This window comes from Nilaparvata lugens, chromosome 5 (assembly GCF_014356525.2).
Source record: "Nilaparvata lugens isolate BPH chromosome 5, ASM1435652v1, whole genome shotgun sequence".
Lineage (NCBI taxonomy): Eukaryota > Metazoa > Arthropoda > Insecta > Hemiptera > Delphacidae > Nilaparvata > Nilaparvata lugens.
The window spans coordinates 5,893,288-5,916,120 of record NC_052508.1 but is presented as its reverse complement, the minus strand read 5'-3'; the positions used below and the strand labels follow the sequence as shown (position 1 = coordinate 5,916,120).

The following is a 22,833-nucleotide window of genomic DNA, read 5'->3' as shown; positions in this document are numbered from 1 at the left end:
TCGGTAAACCTCGGAATGAATCGTGAGTATTCGTGATACGGATACAGTGCCATCTTGAACTTGCTTATAACCAATAAATTTAAATTTGTTGGCAGTAAACAGTAAAAAAGCGGTAAACAAGAAGTAGCCTAAGTGTGACAGTTTTGAGGTTATACGGTATGGTTTCGGGTATACACTGTATACAGTTGTGATAGATTTCACTGCATTTTTCGTTATATAAATTTGTTTTGCGTGTAGAAGAATAAAGTAATTTCTAGTGTGTTTCGTGTATTCGTGATTATTTCTAGTGTGTCCATTTTCTTTTAGTGAGAGTGTGAATATAATTTATTGTTTTACAGTAAAAGCATTTTGATGAAGAAATATGAATAAGGTTCAGTATTTGTTAAATACAAACAATATTAATATTGAAGATAGGTGTAAAATAAATCATAATGGTAGACCAACTCCCGAAGTAAAAATCAAACAAGAAAAATATGAACAGGACGAAAGATTTATATTTGTAGAAAATACGCTCAATCTTTGGGGTGCGATTCCTTGAAATGATTCATTGATCACCTTTACACTTGATTATGCTCAATACTCTATATCCTCTTGACCTTTCTCCCCTATAGATCATGAGGTTGAACCCACAAGCTAGAAGATCACGAGCCGCTACTGCTCATACGGTAACATAAAAAAGGAGAAGAAAATCACACGAAAGAACCCTCTCTACACACAAACTCTGCCCTGGTATAGAACACTCCAACACCTAGATTTTTTTTAATTTTACGAAATGACGCTAATCAACGTTTTTGTCATTTATCTGCACATTGATATGGTCTGTAGTCGATAGTCCTAGTATTTGTTTTTCCTAAAGCTATGTGACGCTAGTAGTCTTTCATACTGTGCCGTTCTTACACTCTCATCTGGCCAAAACAGTAATAATAGACAGTAGTCGACAGTAATCGGCTCGAGTTAACTATAAATCAGTTAAAAATTTGGAACTTAAACGACCTCTACCATAGCTAACAACTTAATTTTACCTTACCTTACTTAACACCTTTACCTTACCTTAAACAAAATAGCACTGTACATGATTAAACTATAAACTAATGTAAAACTAAAGTTATGATAAATTTGGATTCAATTCAATTTAAATTTATTTTACACACACATACAAGTTTGATACAGAGATTAACAAAAAAATACATGCAAACAACAACAACAATACATATTTCAATGTATTTATTTCAATTTTAACAACATTACATTTCATCAAGTACATATATAATGAGTACATTATATATGTACATTAAAACAAAATAAAAAGAAAGTGGTGCAAAAAAAGGGTGGAGGATTGAAGGTTTGAGGATTCGATTACTATAAACATATAGTTCATTGATCGATTGTTTGACTGATTGAGCAGCCACTTAAATGATTTAACAGTCACTCAGGCCGGGTTTCACCAGGAACTAAACGTGTCGTTAGAGGAAGCTTAAACTCCAATCAGCCCTAAACTGACAAAATCGGACTTCACCACACGCCGTTAGAGATAATGAGTCAAAATGAGTTATAGAGTTAACTGGCCAAATTTGGTCAGTTAACATATGTAATCTGTCGTTAAGAAAAAAATGGCAGCGTTCTGTTTACTGTCATGTTGAAAGTAGTTTGTTGAGGTTATGTTTAATTATTCATTCGCGGCTTTTACGATTATTTATTATTAGATTAATTTGTTGTTTCAATATGGAAAGGCCAAATAATGCTAGAAGAAGAGCATACGAATTGGCATTTGCATTCACTGTTCATGAATGTTGGGTCCCTTTTTGAATGAAAAAGACTAAGAAATTGTCAAAAAACCACTGATTTATTGATAATTAGAAAGACCGGTTTCGGTTATTACATCATTGTCAATCTCTGATAAACTAAAACTAAATACAAGAGCAGCAGAATTTATACTAGTAGGCGAGTACTGCTATTGGTCAAGGGCATGAACGCCTGCCATTGGCCCAGCTAGACAGTCTCCTCCCACTCAACGGTGTGACAAAATGGCGGCTTAAGCAACAGAATCGCCAGGATAACAAAATTTACTTTCAGTACAAAATAAGAACCAAGAAAACAAGTGTGAAAGATAATAAAACAAATATGTAAATGGAAAAACTATTGACTAATGTATGCTTTCAATTTTATGATAAAACTAAATTCTTAGTGTTGTATTGGTTGAAATGAATCTGGTCATTTAAACTATACTGGGAATTTTCCTTAATTACTCTTGTTATTTCTAAAGCCTCTAGAATATTCAAAGATCTGCCTTTGTTATTAACATGCAGAAAATCAACATTATCCTTAACTGTGAACTTGTGATTATTTGTTATCAAATGTTCTGCAAAGTTAGGACCCTTTTTCTTTTGATAGCTTTAGACAACACAACATTGACAGAATGGCTAGAAGACATCCTGTGAAATTTGAAATTCTACTGATTTAAAAAAATATATATATTATATTTAGAAAAATTATTAAAACACTACAGCCCGAATTAAATTTAATGAATCATACAACTAAAAAAACTGCACTATCAATATTTATTATTGATTACTAGAATTTGTAGGCTAATCTCCACCCAATTTGGTAAACAAAACTTGTGGTTTTGGAATCTAGTTGGATTTTCTAGGTTAGGTTTTACATGTTTACAACGTGAAACAAGTGTCATGGTGGCTCACTGCCACCTTGATCCACTCTAATCTGTCGTTTCGTAACGTAACATTAGTTTTCGTTGGTGAAATTACATTTCTTAATTTCTCGTTAAAGTCATCAGTTAGTGTTAACTGGAGATTACTAAGCGAAGCGTTAACGTGAATTTGGTGAAACTCACCCTAGATTTTCTTGTTGCCAGTCAAGTAGCAGAGCTGGAAGCAGAGGCCTGGGAAGAGTACAATCAGAAAATGGAAGAATACAAGCAGAAGTGGAATGAATGGAAAAGGGAATCGAAAGTCAAGGTAAGTGTCCTCAATTTGAGTCATTTTGTATCAATAATTGACTGATTGTCCATGAAATTTATCACAAAATACACCGTGATTCAAAAAGAATACCACAACTTTGAAAATCTGAATTTAATCAAGGAAACATAATAGAAACGTGGGTTATAAATCAAAATGAAGAGTATTAAAATAAGTTTTTCCCCACTAGAAAACAAGTTCACAAATGTTCAATGTGACCCCCTCCAGACACTCGAGTGATATCAATACGATACTCGAACTCGTTGCACACCCTCAGTAGCATATCGGGCGTAACAGTTTGTATAGCTGCTGTTATTTCTTGTTTGAGCTCCTCAATGTTAGCTGGTAGAGGCGGTCGATACACCTTATCTTTAACGTACCCCCATAGAAAAAATTCGAAGGGGTTAGGTCAGGGCTTCTTGGAGGCCAGTGATGAAGTGCTCTGTCTCGAGCTGCTTAGCAGCCGATTCATTGCCTCGGATAGTTTTCATTCAAATAGGCAGGGACAGATGAGTGCCAATGGGGTGGTGCTCCATCCTGCTGGAATATGGAACTAAAAAAAACTTTAGAGCTTTCTCGAATCGATGACAGATAGTGCTCCACTCTCCGTTTATTCTTTGCAGAGTTATCAATTTTCAAAGTTGTGATATTCTTTTTGAATCACGGTGTAGATGATTATGCAGAGGATTATCTAGAGACTTATCTACTTCATATTATTTAAAATCAAGGATAGAAACAGTTTTCGGCGAATGACTGTTGGTTCATTACGAATTATTCAATAATCAATTATCTATATACTATATTAAAGGAAAGAACTGGCTTATACACGTACGGGATAGGAACATTATGCTTGATGCATCATCACCTCTCAACTACTGGACTGATTAGCTTGAAATTTTACCTATAGATTCTTAATTAACCGAGGATGGTTATAGTCATATTTTAAATTCTTCAAGATTTCAGTTTGTCGAGTTTTAAAATAGACCCTTGCGAAGCACGGGTTTCCTGCTTGTTGTAAATAAATGAACTTGAATAGACTAATTAGACTAAAATAGAAACGTAATAAATATACTAAACTATTCGTTTAGTTTAGTCTATTATTCGCCACAGTCAATTGACTGGGGAATAGTCAGACTTTATTTATAATGATCATTAATTTATTATTTATTTCTATTATATTGCCGCATCCACATGTTGGCCCAGTAAGCTGGCCCAGCCTGCAATGTTACTAGTGCCCAATCAGGGCCAGTAAAGGCATCCACACACTGGTGCTGGTCGTCATTGGCCTTTACTGGGCCAGCATGTGGATGCGGCATTATGCATTAAGTGAATTTATTCTCTCGATTATTGCTTCATTTGTTTTTCTAAGAATTCAATTCAATTCGATTTATTTCCATCAAAAATACATCAATAAAACATTTACATCTCAATTCAATAACAAATATTTTCAGGAAATAAATATTCCCCCACATAGACTATTGGTCCGTGTGTGGGGGAAGAATTCCTATCTATAATAACTGTGAAATAAAAAATTCTGCAGAATTCTACCTTAATATTATTCTCACTTAACTATTAAAATATTGGGAATATGTTAAATAAAGAAAAATAAATATAAATTATTAATAGTTTTTTTTTTTAATAAACAGAGCATGATGTCGTGGGTTTCTTTTATTAAAGACTTAGTATTATGTTGGAGTACCTATCTCCTAAAGTTTTTGAATTACTCATTATAATGTTCAGAGTGCTGCATCACAGTACCAGAGTTAACAGAGTTTGAATCAGAATCTACATATAGGGCGAGTTTATGAGGGCTTCTGATGCCTCTCGACCAATACCAAGCAACCATGTGTCTATCTTCTTTTTGTAGTTAGCAACACTGCATCCCTCAGCCTCTTTTATTGTGATTGGAAGATTGCGATGAAGTAGGTGAGCAATACGAAATGGGTTGTTATCGACCGATGTAAAGGTAGCTCTAGGTGTATTAAACCCAAAATTCAGCATATGTCTATTGGGGTAGTTATGGTTTAGCTGTGTAAAAATTTCTGTTCTGTACGATTTGATAAAAATAAGAAGAGTTTTAATGTAGATTTGTCTTATGTCAAGAACAGGAAATTCGGTGTAGAGTTGTTTAGTAGGAAATCGGATATTTTTATTTAGAATTATTTTGATGAGTGATCTCTGTGTGACAGCTAGTGGATGCAGCGCGGCGGCCGAGACTCCCCCCCCCCATGCCAGGACACCATACTGGAGCAACGACTGCACGTAGGCAAAGTAAACCGTCCTACACTGACCCACAATCAGCACCCCTCCAAGCTGCGAAAAGGCGTAAATGAGTTTTCTAAGCCTGTTTTTAACTCCCTGAATCTGTGGAACCCAGGATAATTTATGATCTTACAATTATTACACCTAAATATTTGTATTGTTCCACACGTTCTATGACATTGCAACCGCAGTCCACCGACTGTAGGTCACCACAGGAGTGGAGGGCCAGCCGTCTCGGAGCAGGGTCACTGTCACTTCTGAAAAATATTGGCAGATGCTTGGTTTTTTCTACATTTAATGTTGAGGTATTCTGCTCCAACCAGCGTTTGATTTTGACCAAGTCTGCCCCCGCCTTTTCGTAAGCTTCGTCCCACGTGCAGCCGGACGACACCACCGCCGTGTCATCAGCAAAAAGGAACAACCTGCCATCCGTGGAAACCTTCTCTAAATTATTGATGTATATCAGGAACAAAAGCGGACCCAGTGTACTTCCCTGAACCACTCCATAGTCGATTCCAGCCTTTTCACTGTTAATGCCATTTATACTAACGTATTGGATGCGGTTCTCCAGGTAGCTTATGAACCACTCCAACGATTTAACACCTATGTAATGCAATTTTGAAATTAACTTATGTCGATCCATGGAGTCGAATGCTTTAGCTAGGTCAAGGAAAGTAACCAGGACACGTCTCCTATCTCCAATCTCCTTAGCTATGTTTTTAGAAAACTCAAAAAATGCATGAGACGTGCTCCTGTCCTTTCTAAAACCGAACTGGAGATCTGATATTATTTTCTCACGCTCCAAGTAATTAGCAAGCTGTAATTTAACACATTTTTCAATGATCTTAGATAAGGTGCAAAGTAGAGAAATCGGTCTGTAATTAGATGTTAAGTTTTTTTGACCTGATTTATAGATTGGTACCACTTTGGCTATTTTACATGGTTTTGGAAATTTATTTGTGCTGAAGCTGAGGTTAACTATATGAAGCAAGGGAGTAATCAAAGTGACAATAGTGTTTTTAATAAATTTTGATGGTATATCATCCCAGCCCGGCGCAGAGTTGCCCTTAATGCTCCTACCACCTCAATAAGCTCCTGCCGTGTAACTGGCTGCAGCCGGAACATAGAATCAGCGGTGTGGTCAGCGTCGTCCACCTCAAGTGGACCGGCGGGGTCGAGAGCCCCAGCCAGCCTGCGACCGACTGATACATAATACCTATTAAACTCATTACCTATTTGTTTGATATCTTCGGAAGAGGGGGGTGCAGTGTTACTATGTCCCTCAAAAGCATTCAAGGGAAATTTAGATTTGCCTGTAGGCCGTCCCGCAACATCGTTAACAATGTCCAGAATTTCCTAGGGTCCCCGTTAGATTCTTGTATTTTAATTTTATAATAATCGAATTTCGCGCGTTAGATTAATGACTTCAATGTATTTCTTTATCGTTTATATTTTGAATTAAGTAACACATTTTGTGGGTTTGCTCTGGCCTCTTTAGCTAGTTTGTCACGGCGGCGTATGGATGACAGAAGACCACCCGTAATCCAAGGCTTCAATTTTCTGCTTTTTGCTTTGTGAACATGAATTGTTTATTCGACAGAGGCTGGCTCAAACAGCACTCTGGTTTGTGGACTGTATCAATTACATCGAGAACTTTTGGGTTGTCTGGCGTCGGGTAGCAAGTTGAACAATTAAAATGGCTAAGTGCACAATAACATAGGCCTAACCTCATGTCCAAATCCTCCTTGCTTCCAGGATCCCGGGTCCAGATCACGAGACGAGACGTCACTTGTAATAAATCACAATAAATAATCAATAGATCACTTTGCAAAAATCGACATTACGAGAAGTGAGCTGTTCGATTGGCTGTCAATCGGCAACTGGCCGCAATTATGCTATTCGCATCACCCTTCAATTGCCCCCTCCACCACACAACGCCAGACAACAAAGCAACATTGATATAACGTCCGAACATGAATTGTTGTATTTTTCTCCAATATTTCCAGTATAATGGTATTGAATTTGATAGAAGCGGTATCTACATCAGTTGATTCTAATACTCTTTGCCAGGTTTCGTTTTTAAGGGAATCTGTTATATTTGGCCAGTTTATTTTCTTATTAATTAATGAACTATAGCTGAATTATAACTTACCACCTTCCTAATCTACTGTCAACCCATACTATTAAACTGGTCAACTATTTTGTACAAATTATGTTCCTTTCTATGACTCATATGTTTTGTATTATTGACCGAACGTAGTGAGGTTTATGTTCTAACTCGGATTCTCTTTTGTCTGTCTGTATGTAACCCGATTACGGCCAAACGCGTTGATAGAATTCGATGAGATTTGGCAAGAATATTCCTTTTTCAACTGCGCGTCGATGTATACACAAGGTTTTTTGAAATTTTGCGTTTCAAGGATAATATGAAAAGAAAAGGAATCCCTTCATACTCTGATATCACTATATCATTTACTTTGAAGATAGGATTATCAGACTATAGAATATTCATAATCAATCAACTGACAACTGGATTATTCATTGCATGCATTACACAGATGTCTGGCCGTGTGTCTATTTCTATAAGGTAGGATGAATGTACATAGAATACATGTATTTTAATACATTTTATCTGTATTAAATACATGGAATACATGTATTCTAGGTACCTTGGGTAGGGTTTCAATATTTTTTATGATGCGTGCCCATCAGTATCAATATTCTCACATTTGAGAAACAAATTTGATAGGTGATTGAAAATAAAATAATTCATGATGAAATGAACCGAATAATGCTGGAGAAATTATAATATTCTTGATTGAAAAAAAATAATTTTAAAATAGTTGAGGAATATTTTCATCGGATGGAAAGGTTATCACGAAACTGGATAAATCATCATATGTGATACAAATTCAAACGTGAACTGAGTATATTAACATAAGTGAGTTTTTGATCTTGGAGAAAACAAATAACAGTTTTTAGGAGTACATTATGATTCAACTGTGAATTGTGATTCAACTGAATCAACTAGAACAGGTGACATCAGATACTTGTGGATGAGAAAACTGCGTGAGGTCCACTGTTCACAGAACTACTAGTGTTTCTTAATAATTGATTTAAATTCATACTCCAACCATTCGATAACTTATCTGATTCTATCATCTATGTTGTAAATATTTTGTACCTTGTAAATCGTGTAACCTGGTTTCTAAAGTTATATTTCTCTCATTTCCTTAGAAAAACAGCGACCAAGAGCCGGAACCGCCCTTGAAACCAGATCTTCAAAATTTGCAATCGGACGTTTCGAAAATGGTGTCCGATTGCATCAGACCGCCTGATGAGCCTCCAATCGTATTGCAGCTTACTGAAGACACGCCCACCAATGACGTCACCGATACAGCGTGAGTCTATCATGATTTTCAGTTATATCTACGAGGGTGAATCACATGAAAACCTTGAAAGTGTTATAAATTATTCATTTTGACAATTAGGTAAAACTCACATTTATCATTCTTCGAAATAGTCTCCTTGACTTGTTATGCAAGTATTCCATCTCTTTTGAAGCGCATGAATACCACGTTTCAATAATTTTTTTGTTTGTGCCTGTAGCCACTCGTGCACTGCGTTTTTACTTCTTCGTACTTTGGAAATGCTTGCCTCTCATTGCATCTTTAAGTTTTCCAAACACATGAAAGTCACTAAGGGCGAGGTCTGGAGAAGAAGGTGGGTTAATGAGGCATTCAAATTTTTTGTTCTGGAGAGTTTGAACTGAGAAACGAGCCCGTATGTGGTCTGCTTTGTCATGCTGTAACAACACATCCGAAGTGAGAAGTACTCGCAGTTTACTTTTGATTTCTGGCCAAAGTTGATTTTCCAAGAGATTTGATTGAGAAGTACTGTTTACTGTCATTCCCCTGTCAGTGTAATGCTCCAAAATTACTCCGTTTACATCGCAGAAGGGAGTCAGCAAAAGATGTCTTGCTGATCGCTGAGTTCGGATTTTTTTGGGGGGTTTGGCGCCATTCCTTACTTGCTCTTTTTGTTTCTGGTTGATGGTAATGTTTGTTCCTGGACAAACATAGTTTTCCTGTTGTTCTCATTTTTTTGGGGGGGGGGGTTTGGCGATGAGCTATGGCGCCATTCCTTACTTGCTTTTTTTGTTTGTGGTTGATGGTAATGTTTGTTTCTGGACAAACATGAATCACCATACTTTACTGTCATCCTGCAATGAATTTCCATTAGTTTAACACCTTCAATGACCAAGAAACGAATGACTGATAGCTGTTCTAACGCGGTGCATATTGATAATGGGGCGGCCATATTGTAACTGATGTCAACGCTAGTTGTGTGTAGCAAGGTCACTGATGCACCGGGCAGTCATTGTGTAAGCTTCAACGAACATCCCTGCCAACTACCGGATCAGTCCTACAACTTCTCAGAACTTTACAACACTTTTAAGGTTTTCATTTCATTCGCCCTCGTATAATATCTAGTTCTCCATATAAATGTTTAAACATCTTGTTAATTATAATCTAACCAGCGACCCCCTGAGTTGAACTCGCTCATGAACTGTTGTATCGATCTCTGAAATCCGCAACTTGTGATTATTCAGAGTTGGTGAGAATTATTATGTAAACAGCTAAATAAATATCTCTTCTACAAGTATTTTATATGACAGTAGGTTCCATGATGATCCTATTCCAATTGAGAAAAACTACTTCAAAACTTGTCGCTTCAAAACTTTTGTCCGCCATCTTGGATTCGTCATATGGATCCAACTTTTTCAAATGAAAAGGTGGTCATGTGATACATGATTTCGATACAGAATTTCAGAAGAAAATTAATGGCGAAACTTGCACATAAATATCTCAAACCGTTTCAATGATCTCAACATTTAAATATATCAATAAATGATACAAAAATGAAATAAATGAGTACGTACATTGGATAATCAAGTGTTATTGAACAATAATAGAAGTTTCAACACCAAAATTCAACACTTTGTACAAAAAAAATATTCATAGCAAATTTGTCAACGTCATCAATTTATATTCAATAATTTGATTTATTACAGTTTCTGTAAAATAAAAACTGATTTGAATTCATTTGGTTTTTGAATAATTGGGAATGAAAAGCCAGGCTTAGCCCTTGTCATTTCATTCCTAAATTCAGTTATTAATTATTTCTTCTACTTATGGAAATCACAGAGATATTGCAACTATTCAAATGCTAATGAATTAATTATTATTTAACTCTCTTTTTTTGTTTCTGCCACTGTCTATCCATACCACATATGAATAGATAAATAATCTATTATTAATTTATTAGAAATAAATTGGAAGTTGCATTTGGTCAAATGCTAATGACTTAATAATTATTATTAAACGAAAATCCAAATTAAATGCTGTGATTCACCCCGAAGACTTCTGCTACTGCAAATATTGACAACAGGCTAAACAGCTAGATGGAAATTTGATGAGCGCTACTATTCAAAAATTATTTGTCAGCCCGGGAATCGAACCCAGTACCTCCTAATTGCCGGTAAGGAATGCTTACCCTTACACCAAACTGGCAATCTCTGAATAGCAGCGCTCATTTTATACGAAGCCATAGCGGCCAGCTAGTCTACACATGGAAATTACTGAGATATTGCAATTATTCGAATGCTAATGAATTTATTATTATTATTATTATTATTATTATTATTATTATTATTATCAAACGAAAATCCAAATTAAATGCTGTAATTAATTTCAGTAATTGAATAATTGCAATAATTATAGCAGTAATTTCCATGTGTAGACTGGCTGGCTGCTATGGCTAAATATAAAATGAGCGCTGTTATCCAGAGATTGTCAGTTTGATGTAAGGGTAAGCATTCCTGACCGGCAATTAGGAGGTACTGGGTTCGATTCCCGGGCTGACAAATAATTTTTGAATGGTAGAGCTCATCGAATTTCCATCTAGCTGTTTACCCTGTTGTCAATATGTGCAGTAGCAGAAGTCTTCGGGATTAATCACAGCATTTAATTTGGATTTTCTTTCAATAATAATAATAATTTATTTATTTATTTATTTTAGCAAAACAATTTATTTATTCATCACATAGTGTACAAATACTTAATATGAGGAAATGCACAACAGGCTCATAATAATAATAATAATAATAATAGTAATAGTAATAATAATAATTTATTCATTAAATGATTGTATCTTGTTTCCAGTGAACAGCAGCGCAGGTCACTGGTGAAAAGATGTCAGATCGCGTTTCGCATCCTCTACAACGGACAAGAGGTGTGTCAGACATTGCCGCAGTCACTGGACCAGAGCTTCAAGGTCACCTTCAATCAGCTGTTCGCCATTCGCATTCTCCATTGGCCGCAGACGCTCTCCGTCGAGTTGATTATGGATGGCAGGCGAAACGTTGCTGAGATTTTTATTCCGATTCCTTCAAGGTTGGCGTGCATTTGTTCTTCAATCTATGGCTCAACTTACACTTACGCGACTCAAGTCGAGAAGAGACTGCGACTCTAGTCTCTTCTCGACGCAGCATGTGTTTTCAAGTGGTGACACTCAGACTAGTCGATTCTAGCATAGAGAAACAAGCGTAAGTAGATATCCCATGGTATAGGGCGTTTATGTCGCAACTTTTACTGTTATCTCAAGCCGATAGTTCATGTAATTATTTCCCGTGAAGCTGTGTGACACTGGTAGTCTCTCATATTGTGCCGTTCATGCACTCTCACCCCAACAAAACAGTAAAATTCGACAATAATCAACATTAATCGGCTTGAAATAACAGTATAAGTTGCGACATAAACGCCCTATACTATGGGATATCTACTTATGCTATTCTTTCTCTATGATTCTAGTCTCCGTGACGTCACCATTTGAAAACACATGCTGCGACGAGAAGAGACTACAGTCACAGCTAGAGTTGCAGTCTCTTCTCGACCTAAGTCGCGTAAGTGTGAGTTGAGCCTCTTTTTCACGCCATGCCTATTGTGAGGTTCACGTTTTAATGGTAGTGTTTGATTAGCTATTGCTATCCTTGTCTAACATTCAACAAAGCGGGTAGTGCTATCCCTTTCTCGCTTAGCTCTGTCGCCAGATCGTCTTTTAACAATGTAGAATTAATAATTAATCAACAAATTAATTGTTGATTTCTCCCTTACGGGAGAAGATTTGTGAGCTGGCCACACACAGAAATAAAAATCAGCTGTTATAATCATTGCGTCATCCAACAGCCGTCGGTAGATAGGAGACAAGAGTGTATGCTGCTCCATAACCGCCCATGTATTTTATTCTAAACCGACTAAAAACAGAATGACTGTTCTGTGTGTAACCATCCAGCAATTGACCCGTTCTGTGTACATGGAATGTGGTAAATTGTCCGATTCACAATTTACCAGGTAAAAAGTTCCGCGTTCCATGGGAGGAATTTTGACAGATTCTGTTCCAGTTCCAAAATCCTGCCCCACAGTCGAAGTGTGGTAAATTGTCCGACCTGGTACAGTTCCAACCATCTGAGCTCTCATTGGTCGATTATTGTAGTCTGCTTGCTTCTCTGCGCATGCGCTGATAGTTTGTTCACCATAGCATAGCATAGAATACACAACCTACAATACGATGTTTGATAGGCCTAACCATTCATTAAATGAATTTTTCTCGATAGAAAATTTGAGAGTAATGGAATAAAAGAAATTTACACTTTTCTAGACGGTAGGTTTGTAAAACAGCCTTTCTTCATTCACGCAGCTAGTAAACGACACATTTTAGTGTAAATCAACTTTATATGTGCGCGCCAAAAGCTTGAACCAAAGATTTTGAAATGGCGTTCCATAGGAACATTTTGCACTAGTCACGTGATGGAACAATTTACGATTGGAACTGGAACAATTTACTATACACAGAACGTACACATACATTTGTGTTTACACAAATAATAATTGATTGGAGTGAATAAAAGCGTTTGATTCTTTTTGATAGCATGTTTGTAGTTTATTATGCTTAGATATTGGTATGGAAAATATTAGACAGTGCTTCTCGAAAGTTGTAAAAGTGTAAAGTTTGAAAGTTGTGAATGTGTGAAAGTAATTCAATTTAATTCATTTCAAAAAACCAAAATACAATAGAATACATTACATGACATGATTATTATAAATGACTTATTATTAATCGATCTGTTTTTCAATTTTCTCTCTACTGATTTACAAAATTTTAATTCTTTTAATGTCGCGGTACTAACGACATCCAAACTTGGGTCGCAGAACTCGAAATTCTGTAAATTTAGAATATGCACGGGAAAATTTGTGTGTCAGTGCTTCCATTCAAACCAATAAGCAAGAAGCACCTGGATGCAGAATGGCGCATCGCGCCTCCTCAGGTATGCAGAAGTTTGTCATGAGATGCATTAACTATTTGGCGGTACGAAGTTTGCCGGGCAAGCTAGTGAATAAATAAATAGTCCAATAATTCGGTTTTCTGTTACAGCGGGGTAACCCTGGACTCCGCGCCCGTGGAACAGCTGGTGTTCAGCAGCTGCTCTGTGGTGAGAGGAGTGAATGGTGTGGGTGCAGTGGGCGCCGGTGTGGAGTTCTCGATTGTGCCGGGTGGAGCGCCACTGTGTCCCTACACTGAGGGCGTGGTTATCTGTCGCACCGGCTGGGCACAGGAGAACGGTGTCGTCTTGTGTCCGCCCGACAAGTATTTGCCCGCTGCTGTCAGGAGCAGGTGAGATCGGTGGTTCGGAACCCACCTAGAAATTTGCATTTCATGCTTAGAATAGAAAAATGATGTTCGGAACCCACCGAGAAATGTGTTCTTTAATACTCATTTTTCTTGTTTAGTAATTTTTGGCAAAGTCATTCAATTTCAGCTGTTTTACATCCATGAAATCAAGCTGATTGTAGAACAAATAAACATATGATTTTCACTTTTTGTATAGTTGAGAAGTTGATATTGTGGTAACTATTCATATTATATGAGCGCTGCTGTCCAGAGATTGTCAGTTTGGTGTAAGGGTAAGCATTCCTGACCGGCAATTAGGAGGTACTGGGTTCGATTCCCGGGCTGACAAATAATTTTTGAATAGTAGCGCTCATCGAATTTACATCTAGCTGTTTACCCTGTTGTCAATATTTGCAGTAGCAGAAGTCTTCGGGGTGAATTACAGCATTTAATTTGGATTTTCTTTCAATAATAATAATAATTTATTTATTTATTTATTTTAGCAAAACAATTTATTTATTCATCACATAGTGTACAAATACTTAATATGAGGAAATGCACAACAGGCTCATAATAATAATAATAATAATAATAATAATAATAATAATAATAATTTCTCCATTAAATGATTGTATCTTGTTTCCAGTGAACAACAGCGCAGGTCACTGGTGAAAAGATGTCAGATCGCGTTTCGCATCCTCTACAACGGACAGGAGGTTTGTCAGACATTGCCGCAGTCACTGGACCAGAGCTTCAAGGTCACCTTCAATCAGCTGTTCGCCATTCGCATTCTCCATTGGCCGCAGACGCTCTCCGTCGAGTTGATTATGGATGGCAGGCGAAACGTTGCTGAGATTTTTATTCCGATTCCTTCAAGGTTGGCGTGCATTTGTTCTTCAATCTATGGCTCAACTCACACTTACGCGACTCAAGTCGAGAAGAGACTGCGACTCTAGTCTCTTCTCGACACAGCATGTGTTTTCAAGTGGTGACACTCAGACTAGTCGATTCTAGCATAGAGAAACAAGCGTAAGTAGATATCCCATGGTTTAGGGCGTTTATGTCGCAATTTTTACTGTTATCTCAAGCCGATAGTTCATGTAATTCTTTCCCGTGAAGCTGTGTGACACTGGTAGTCTCTCATATTGTGCCGTTCATGCACTCTCACCCCAACAGTAAAATTCGACAATAATTAACATTAATCGGCTTGAAATAACAGTAAAAGTTGCGACATAAACGCCCTATACTATGGGATATCTACTTACGCTATTGTTTCTCTATGATTCTAGTCTCCGCGACGTCACCATTTTAAAACACATGCTGCGACGAGAAGAGACTACAGTCACAGCTAGAGATGCAGTCTCTTCTCGACCTGAGTCGCGTAAGTGTGAGTTGAGCCTATTTCTCACGCCATGCCTATATGAGGTTCACGTTATAATGGCAGTGTTTGATTAGCAATGGTATTGCTATCCTTGTCTATCATTCAAAAAAGCGGGTAGTGCTATCCCTTTCTCGCTTTGCTCTGTTGCCGGATCGTCTTTTAACAATGTAGAATTAATAATTAATCAACAAATTAATATTGTTGATTTCTCCCTTATGGGAGAAGATTTGTGAGCTGGCCACACACAGAAATAAAAATCAGCTGTTATAATCATTGCGTCATCCAACAGCCGTCGGTAGATAGGAGACAAGAGTGTATGCTGCTCCATAACCGCCCATGTATTTTATTCTAAACCGACTAAAAACAGAATGACTGTTCTGTGTGTAACCATCCAGCAATGGGCCCGTTCTGTGTACATGGAATGTGGTAAATTGTCAGATTCACAATTTACCAAGTAAAAAGTTCTGCGTTCCATGGGAGGAATTTTGACAGATTCTGTTCCAGAAACCTGTTCCAGTTCCAAAATCCTGCCCCACAGTCGAAGTGTGGTAAATTGTCCGACCTGGTACAGTACCAACAGGCTCCAACTATCTGAGCTCTCATTGGTCGATTATTGTAGTCTGCTTGCTTCTCTGCGCATGCGCTGATAGTTTGTTCACCATAGCATAGAATACATAACCAACAATATAATGTTTGATAACCATTCATTAAATGAATTTTTCTCGATAGAAAATTTGAGAGTAATGGAATAATAGTTATTTGTGCAACTAGTGCGCAAAGTGACAGTTTGCTGCACCGAAAGAAACGTTTACGCCCGAGCCGTAGGCGAGGGCGGAATGGTTTTTTGAGTGCAGCAGAGGAACTTTGCGCACGTATTTCACATTAAGTTTTTCCTACAGTTACCATTGAATATGAAAAGTGGGTAATTATGGGTAAAATTCCTGAAATCCATCAAATGTAAATCTGTGTAATTTTATTATTAATAAATAAAATAGAATGTAGTATGTGTGTTTGAATGGCGGCTGTGTGGTGTGTGGGTGGCACTGTGCTGTCATCCACTGTGCCTGTCCACCAGATTAAGAATCTTATAACGTGCACCACCACACTATAGTTACCAACTTAATTTTGATTTTGCTGCACTGGTGCTCCATATAACCCACCAACTATTTTGCGTTGTCATGTTGCAAATCTGGAGTGCAGGAAAAATTTTTCCCGCACTAGAGCGGAAAAGTGATTCTTTGCGTTCTGTAATCAGTGCAGCAATGGCCACTTTTCAACGTAACTGTAGGAAAAAGAAATTTACACTTTTCTAGACGGTAGGTTTGTAAAACAGCCTTTCTTCATTCACGCAGCTAGTAAACGACACATTTTAGTGTAAATCAACTTTATATGTGCGCGCCAAAAGCTTGAACTAAAGATTTTGAAATGGCGTTCCATGGGAACATTTTGCACTAGTCACGTGATGGAACAATTTACGATTGGAACTGAAACAATTTACTATACACAGAACGTACACATTGTGTAAACATTTGTGTTTACACAAATAATAATTGATTGGAGTGAATAAAAGCGTTTGTTTCTTTTTGATAGCATGTTTGTAGTTTATTATGCTTAGATATTGGTATGGAAAATATTGGACAGTGCTTCTCGAAAGTTGTAAAAGTGTAAAGTTTGAAAGTTGTGAATGTGTGAAAGTAATTCAATTTAATTCATTTCAAAAAACCAAAATACGATAGAATACAGTACATGACATGATTATTATTAATGACTTATTATTAATCGATCTGTTTTTCAATTTTCTCTCTACTGATTTACAAAATTTTAATTATTTTAATGTCGTGGTACTAACGACATCCAAACTTGGGTCGCAGAACTCGAAATTCTGTAAATTTAGAAAATGCACGGGAAAATTTGTGTGTCAGTGCTTCCATTCAAACCAATAAGCAAGAAGCACCTGAATGCAGAATGCCGCATCGCGCCTCCTCAGGTGTGCATCCAGCTAAAGTTTGTCATGAGATGCATTAACTATTTGGCGGTACGAAGTTTGCCGGGCAAGCTAGTGAATAAATAAATAGTCCAATAATTCGGTTTTCTGTTACAGCGGGGTAACCCTGGACTCCGCGCCCGTGGAACAGCTGGTGTTCAGCAGCTGCTCTGTGGTGAGAGGAGTGAATGGTGTGGGTGCAGTGGGCGCCGGTGTGGAGTTCTCGATTGTGCCGGGTGGAGCGCCACTGTGTCCCTACACTGAGGGCGTGGTTATCTGTCGCACCGGCTGGGCACAGGAGAACGGTGTCGTCTTGTGTCCGCCCGACAAGTATTTGCCCGCTGCTGTCAGGAGCAGGTGAGATCGGTGGTTCGGAACCCACCTAGAAATTTGCATTTCATGTTTAGAATAGAAAAATGATGTTCGGAACCCACCGAGAAATGTGTTCTTTAATACTCATTTTTCTTGTTTAGTAATTTTTGGCAAAGTCATTCGATTCCAGCTGTTTTACATCCATGAAATCAAGCCGGTAAACGGCTGATTGTAGAACAAATAAACATATGATTTTCACTCTTTGAATAGTTGAGAAGTTGATATTGTGGTAATTATTCATATTATATGAAAAAAAGGCTAAGAAATTGTCAAAAACCCTCGGATTTATTGCTACTTAGAAAGACCGGTTTCGGTTATTACACCATTGTCATTCTCTGATAAACTAAGATTTATAGAAAAGAGTTTATCAGAGATTGACAATGGTGTAATAACCGTACCGATCTTTCTAAGTAGCAATAAATCCATGGTTTTTTGACAATTTTTTAGCCTTTTTTCATTTAATAAACATATGATTCTCATTACAGCATACTGTACTGTAATAAAATCATAAGTTTTCTTTACAGTCGAGTATGTTTCCTAGTTCCGAATTAGGAACAGCACAACTGGTACAAAAACCGCCGTTTAGCGCTCCAGGTGGAAGTTTTGTCAATTACAATCAAGAAATTCCTGATTCGAAACTTTTAAACTAGGATATGTTTATAGAATGTATGTAGTAATGTCAGCACAAGCAGGTAATGTTTTCTGTTTCTCAATTATTCTTTTCTAGATTACTATGACAAAAAATAGTGTAAGTTACTGGGGCGTGAATGTCTTTTGCAGTGCTCGAATGAAATTCTAGTCTCGGCTAACGCCTCGACTAGAAACATCATTCTCGCCTGCAAAAGGCCTCTTCCCGTCCTTGTGACTTGAGATACTATTTCAGTACCTATCAAATTGTGTTTATTCTTTATTGATTCATCCAATAAGTAGGCCTACATCATCAAAATGATAGGGAGAGAAAAAATCAGGTAACCTTGTGCTCTCCCAAATTAAAGTTGGAAATACTGTATCATCATGTCTATTTGTCTATAGTGTGGGCCACGTTAAATTTTCTTGACGAATAAAATATAATTGATTATAAAATAGAATTATAGTACTCTCTGAAATTAATAAAATAATATAATAAGAATACAAATTATGACTACTAGTTTCGATGATCACACCATCGTCAGTCTATAAACATAAATTTCAAATCATATAATTGATTATTTTAAACAATTATGAGCAGTTAATATTACAACAGATATACCGTTATCTTCAACTCTCTATAGAAGGCAGTGGCAAAGCAGAGAATCGGCTGCTCACCTACCTTTTTTCACTGCCATTATAACGTGGACCTCACTGTAGTGCTGATGTAGGAGTAGAATGTACTCCTCAATATTTTTAAAGAGAAATATTTAGACCTGGTCTCTACGATGCTTATGAAATCTAAAGGACCATTAAATCTATAAATCTAATAAGGACTTGATGGTCCATTAGTTTTAACATGTTTTCTAGACACCGGGCCTTAAGGCTGTCTATCTATGAACAATATTTCAATATTAATGAATCGTTAAACTAGTAGTTCTGTGAACAGTAGACCTCACGCAGTTTTCTCATCCTGTTCTAGTTGATTCAGTTGAATCAAAATTCACAGTTGAATCATAATTTACTCTTAAAACCTGTTATTTGTTTTCTCCAAGATCAAAAACTCACTTAAATGTGACAATATTGATACTGATGGGCAAGCATAATAAAAAATAAACTCAGTTCACGTTTGAATTAGTATCCCATATGATGAGTTTTATCTAGTTTCATGGATAATCTTTCAATCTGAAAACATATTTCTCAACTATTTTTAAATTAATTTCTTCAATCAAGAATATTATAATTTCTTCGGCATTATTCAGTTCATTTAATTATTTATTATTTTTTTTATTTTATTTCCAATCACCTATTAAATTTGTTTTTCAAATGTGGGAATATTGATACTGATGGGCACGCATAATAAGAAATATTGAAACCCTACCTTATAGAAATAGACATACATATGTGTAATGCATGCAATGAATAATCCACTTGTCAGCTGATTGATTATGAATAACTCTATAGTCTGATTGATCCTATCTTCAAAGTAGATGATATTTATAGTGATATGGAGGAATTCCTTTTCCTTTCATATTATCCTTAAAATGCAAAATTTCAAAAAACCTTGTGTATACATCGAATTCCTGCCAAATCCCATCGAATTCTATCAACGCGTTTGGCCGTAATCGCGTTACATACAGACCGACAAAAGCAAATCGAGTTGTAACATAAACCTCACTACGTTCGGACAACTAGCTGTCAGAATACTTCTGATTGGTTTACCAATGACAAATTAGATATCGTCTATAAATATTAAGATTGCAGATTAATTGAATATATAATTAAATTGCAGAAGTATGCGTAATTTTCCAAGTCTAATCCAATAATAGAATCAATCATTAATTGATTATCAAGCTCCACCTAATCAAGTCATTGAATATTTGAAGAAAATTAGTAGTGTGGCGTGCGTGGCGAGCATGACAGTGCTCTCCAGTAGCGCTGCCACCACCTGGTTTTTAGGGTCCTGGGCCCTGCTACTTTTATAGGATAACTATTAAATAAATACGCAAATTCACCAAAACAATCTCACTCTATTGAAAAAAAATCCCATAACAATCATCTATAATCTCTCTCTAAACATAATCACTCCTCAATCACATTACTAAAAACTACATCTCACGCACAACCTTCCTCTAGCGCGTCTCGGAACGTTCTCTCTCTAGTTTCGCCTCTACGCGGTCATCACTCTCTCAGCTCACCGGTACAGAAGTCCAATTTGGTGGCCTGAGTGATGACTCCGATATTCTAATAATTAATAACCTATGAGAGCGGGGTGTTTGAATTGTTACAGTAGACATCAGTCAATACTAAACTTGATCTGGAATAAAAGTACGGTATCTCATATATTTCCATGATCTTGAATTGGACTGATCAAACTTTAATTTCCAGGAACAAAGTGTTAATTTGAAATATAAATATTTTTTCAGGAACAAAGTAGCTCCAGCTCTGAGCCTGATCAAGGACATAAGCAAACTGAAAGATTGGGCCGACAAAACACAGCTGGACCCAAACGATCCCAGTAATGCCGAATTTTTCGAATCGTTGAAGGTGAGGAGAATTCGAACCTATCCCAGTCTTATTTGTTTTGAATTATAAATTGATTCTCTTAAAAGTATGAGAGTACCGACACCAACAGTTTTGATCAAATGCAATTCAAGATGGCAACTAAAATGGCGAAAATGTATTCAATAACTGGGTTTTCGCGATTTTCTCGAAAACGACTCCAACTATTTTGATCACATTTATACCTTAAAGTCATTGATAAGCTCTATCAACTGACACAAGTCCCATATCTCTAAAAATTTCAGGAACTCCGCTTAGGGATGTCAATCCCGGAATCCTGGTCCATTTTTGATACCCAACAATCCCGGGATTTTTCCGCGTCAATCCCGGGATTTTCGGGATTAGAAAACCTGGAATTGTAAATCGTATTTTTCCAAAATCAATTCAATATAGAATTAATTTACGGTGATGAATATGAGTTTTGTATAACTAATTTATTTTTCTAAAGCTGCGTTTACACCAAAGTTATCAACAACATGTTAATAACTTAATCCTTATAAATTCTATTAGATTGAACATAACTCATCATACACATGATGAACATATGTGTTTGTCAAGTTCCGTTCAATCTAATAGAATCTATAAGAATTAAGTTATTAACATTTTGGTAATAACTTTGGTGTAAACCCAGCTCAAGTGTTTGACTAATTTATTCTACAGGAACAGCCTACAGTTGCATGTACATAATATACTGTACTCTGTACTGGCTAAATAGAATTCGCATTATCGGTTCACATCATTCGCAGAATGGTTGTTGATCGGTTGCTATGCCTCTACGTTTGTTTCTGTTTACATAGCACCACAATTATCAGCACAGTATACATACAGTATGGGAACTTGGCTAGTACCCTGGCGCAAAAATTCGCCATCTTGTTAGGAAGTTCCGCATTGTAATAGTATTGATGGTAAGTTCGGATCACTTTAATGATCCGCATCAATTGATCTCGTTCACTGCTACGAGCCAATCAGAAGACCAGGATTGGAACTTCCTAAGGTCACGTGACGTGTCTAGTATTTGCGCCATGTAAAAAGCATTGGTTGGATAGGCGTTTGATTGACTGTTTCCATTCTGTACCTATTCTATGTTACCAGCCTAGACCAGGAGGATAGAATATATTACATTCTATACTCTCTGGAATAGACGGCGCAATATTTGCAATAGTGCTGATGTTATTTCCTTGAAATGCTCTCAGAACTTTGAAAATACTTCAGAAAACAGAAATAAACAAGCACCATCTATTCAATCTGTCTAATAATTATTCCTCTTCTCTTCTCTTTCTCTATCATAAGTAAAATATCTAGTTGAAGTAGTTGGCTCTAAGAAATTTCATTTTGAAAACATTCATAGAAATAGAATGTTTACTTTTAATATTAAGGTATTTCTAAGTATTTTTCCATTTCAATAATACTTCTCCTTGAATGAAAAAGACTAAGAAATTATTGTCAAAAACCACAGATTTATTGATACTTAGAAAGACCGGACTCAACTACACAAAAAGTGAATATCTTCTCCCTCTATAATGAGCCCTTTTTCATCTCCACACACTGTTACTGAACATGTAATTGAGGAGGATCAATTGGTTTAAAATGCATGAAACTGATTTTTATCAGTCCCGGAATCCCGGGATTGATATTGGATAATCCCGAAATACCGGGATTGACATCCATAGCTCCGCCCAACTATGCAAAGTTTGATTTTAGATTCCCAATTATCAGGCTTCAGATACGATTTGAACAAAACATTTCAAGTGGAAAAGATTGAGCATGAAAATCTCTTCAATTAATGTTCAGTAACATTTTCACTTGAAATTGAAAATAAGCTTGAAATTCGAGAAAATGTGATTATTCAATTGCAAACTGTTGGCAACTGTTGATTCTATCAAATCATTCACTATGAAGAGATAGCAGACCTCGTGTGTCTCCAACGTTATTGTCCTCTCACC

At 36.7% G+C, this 22,833-nt stretch overlaps 1 protein-coding gene across 2 annotated transcripts in view; it reads left to right on the top strand.

The window, feature by feature from the left end:
* LOC111055776 (coiled-coil and C2 domain-containing protein 2A-like) overlaps positions 1 to 22,833 on the top strand; it is a 66,628-nt gene that overhangs the window by 9,980 nt on the left and 33,815 nt on the right. For both annotated transcript variants that reach the window (XM_039429816.1, XM_039429817.1), the window contains 5 exons: positions 2,870 to 2,972; positions 8,472 to 8,635; positions 14,611 to 14,841; positions 17,447 to 17,686; positions 20,755 to 20,875. In XM_039429816.1, the coding sequence (XP_039285750.1) occupies positions 2,870 to 2,972; positions 8,472 to 8,635; positions 14,611 to 14,841; positions 17,447 to 17,686; positions 20,755 to 20,875 (859 nt within the window). The remainder of the gene's footprint in view (positions 1 to 2,869; positions 2,973 to 8,471; positions 8,636 to 14,610; positions 14,842 to 17,446; positions 17,687 to 20,754; positions 20,876 to 22,833) is intronic.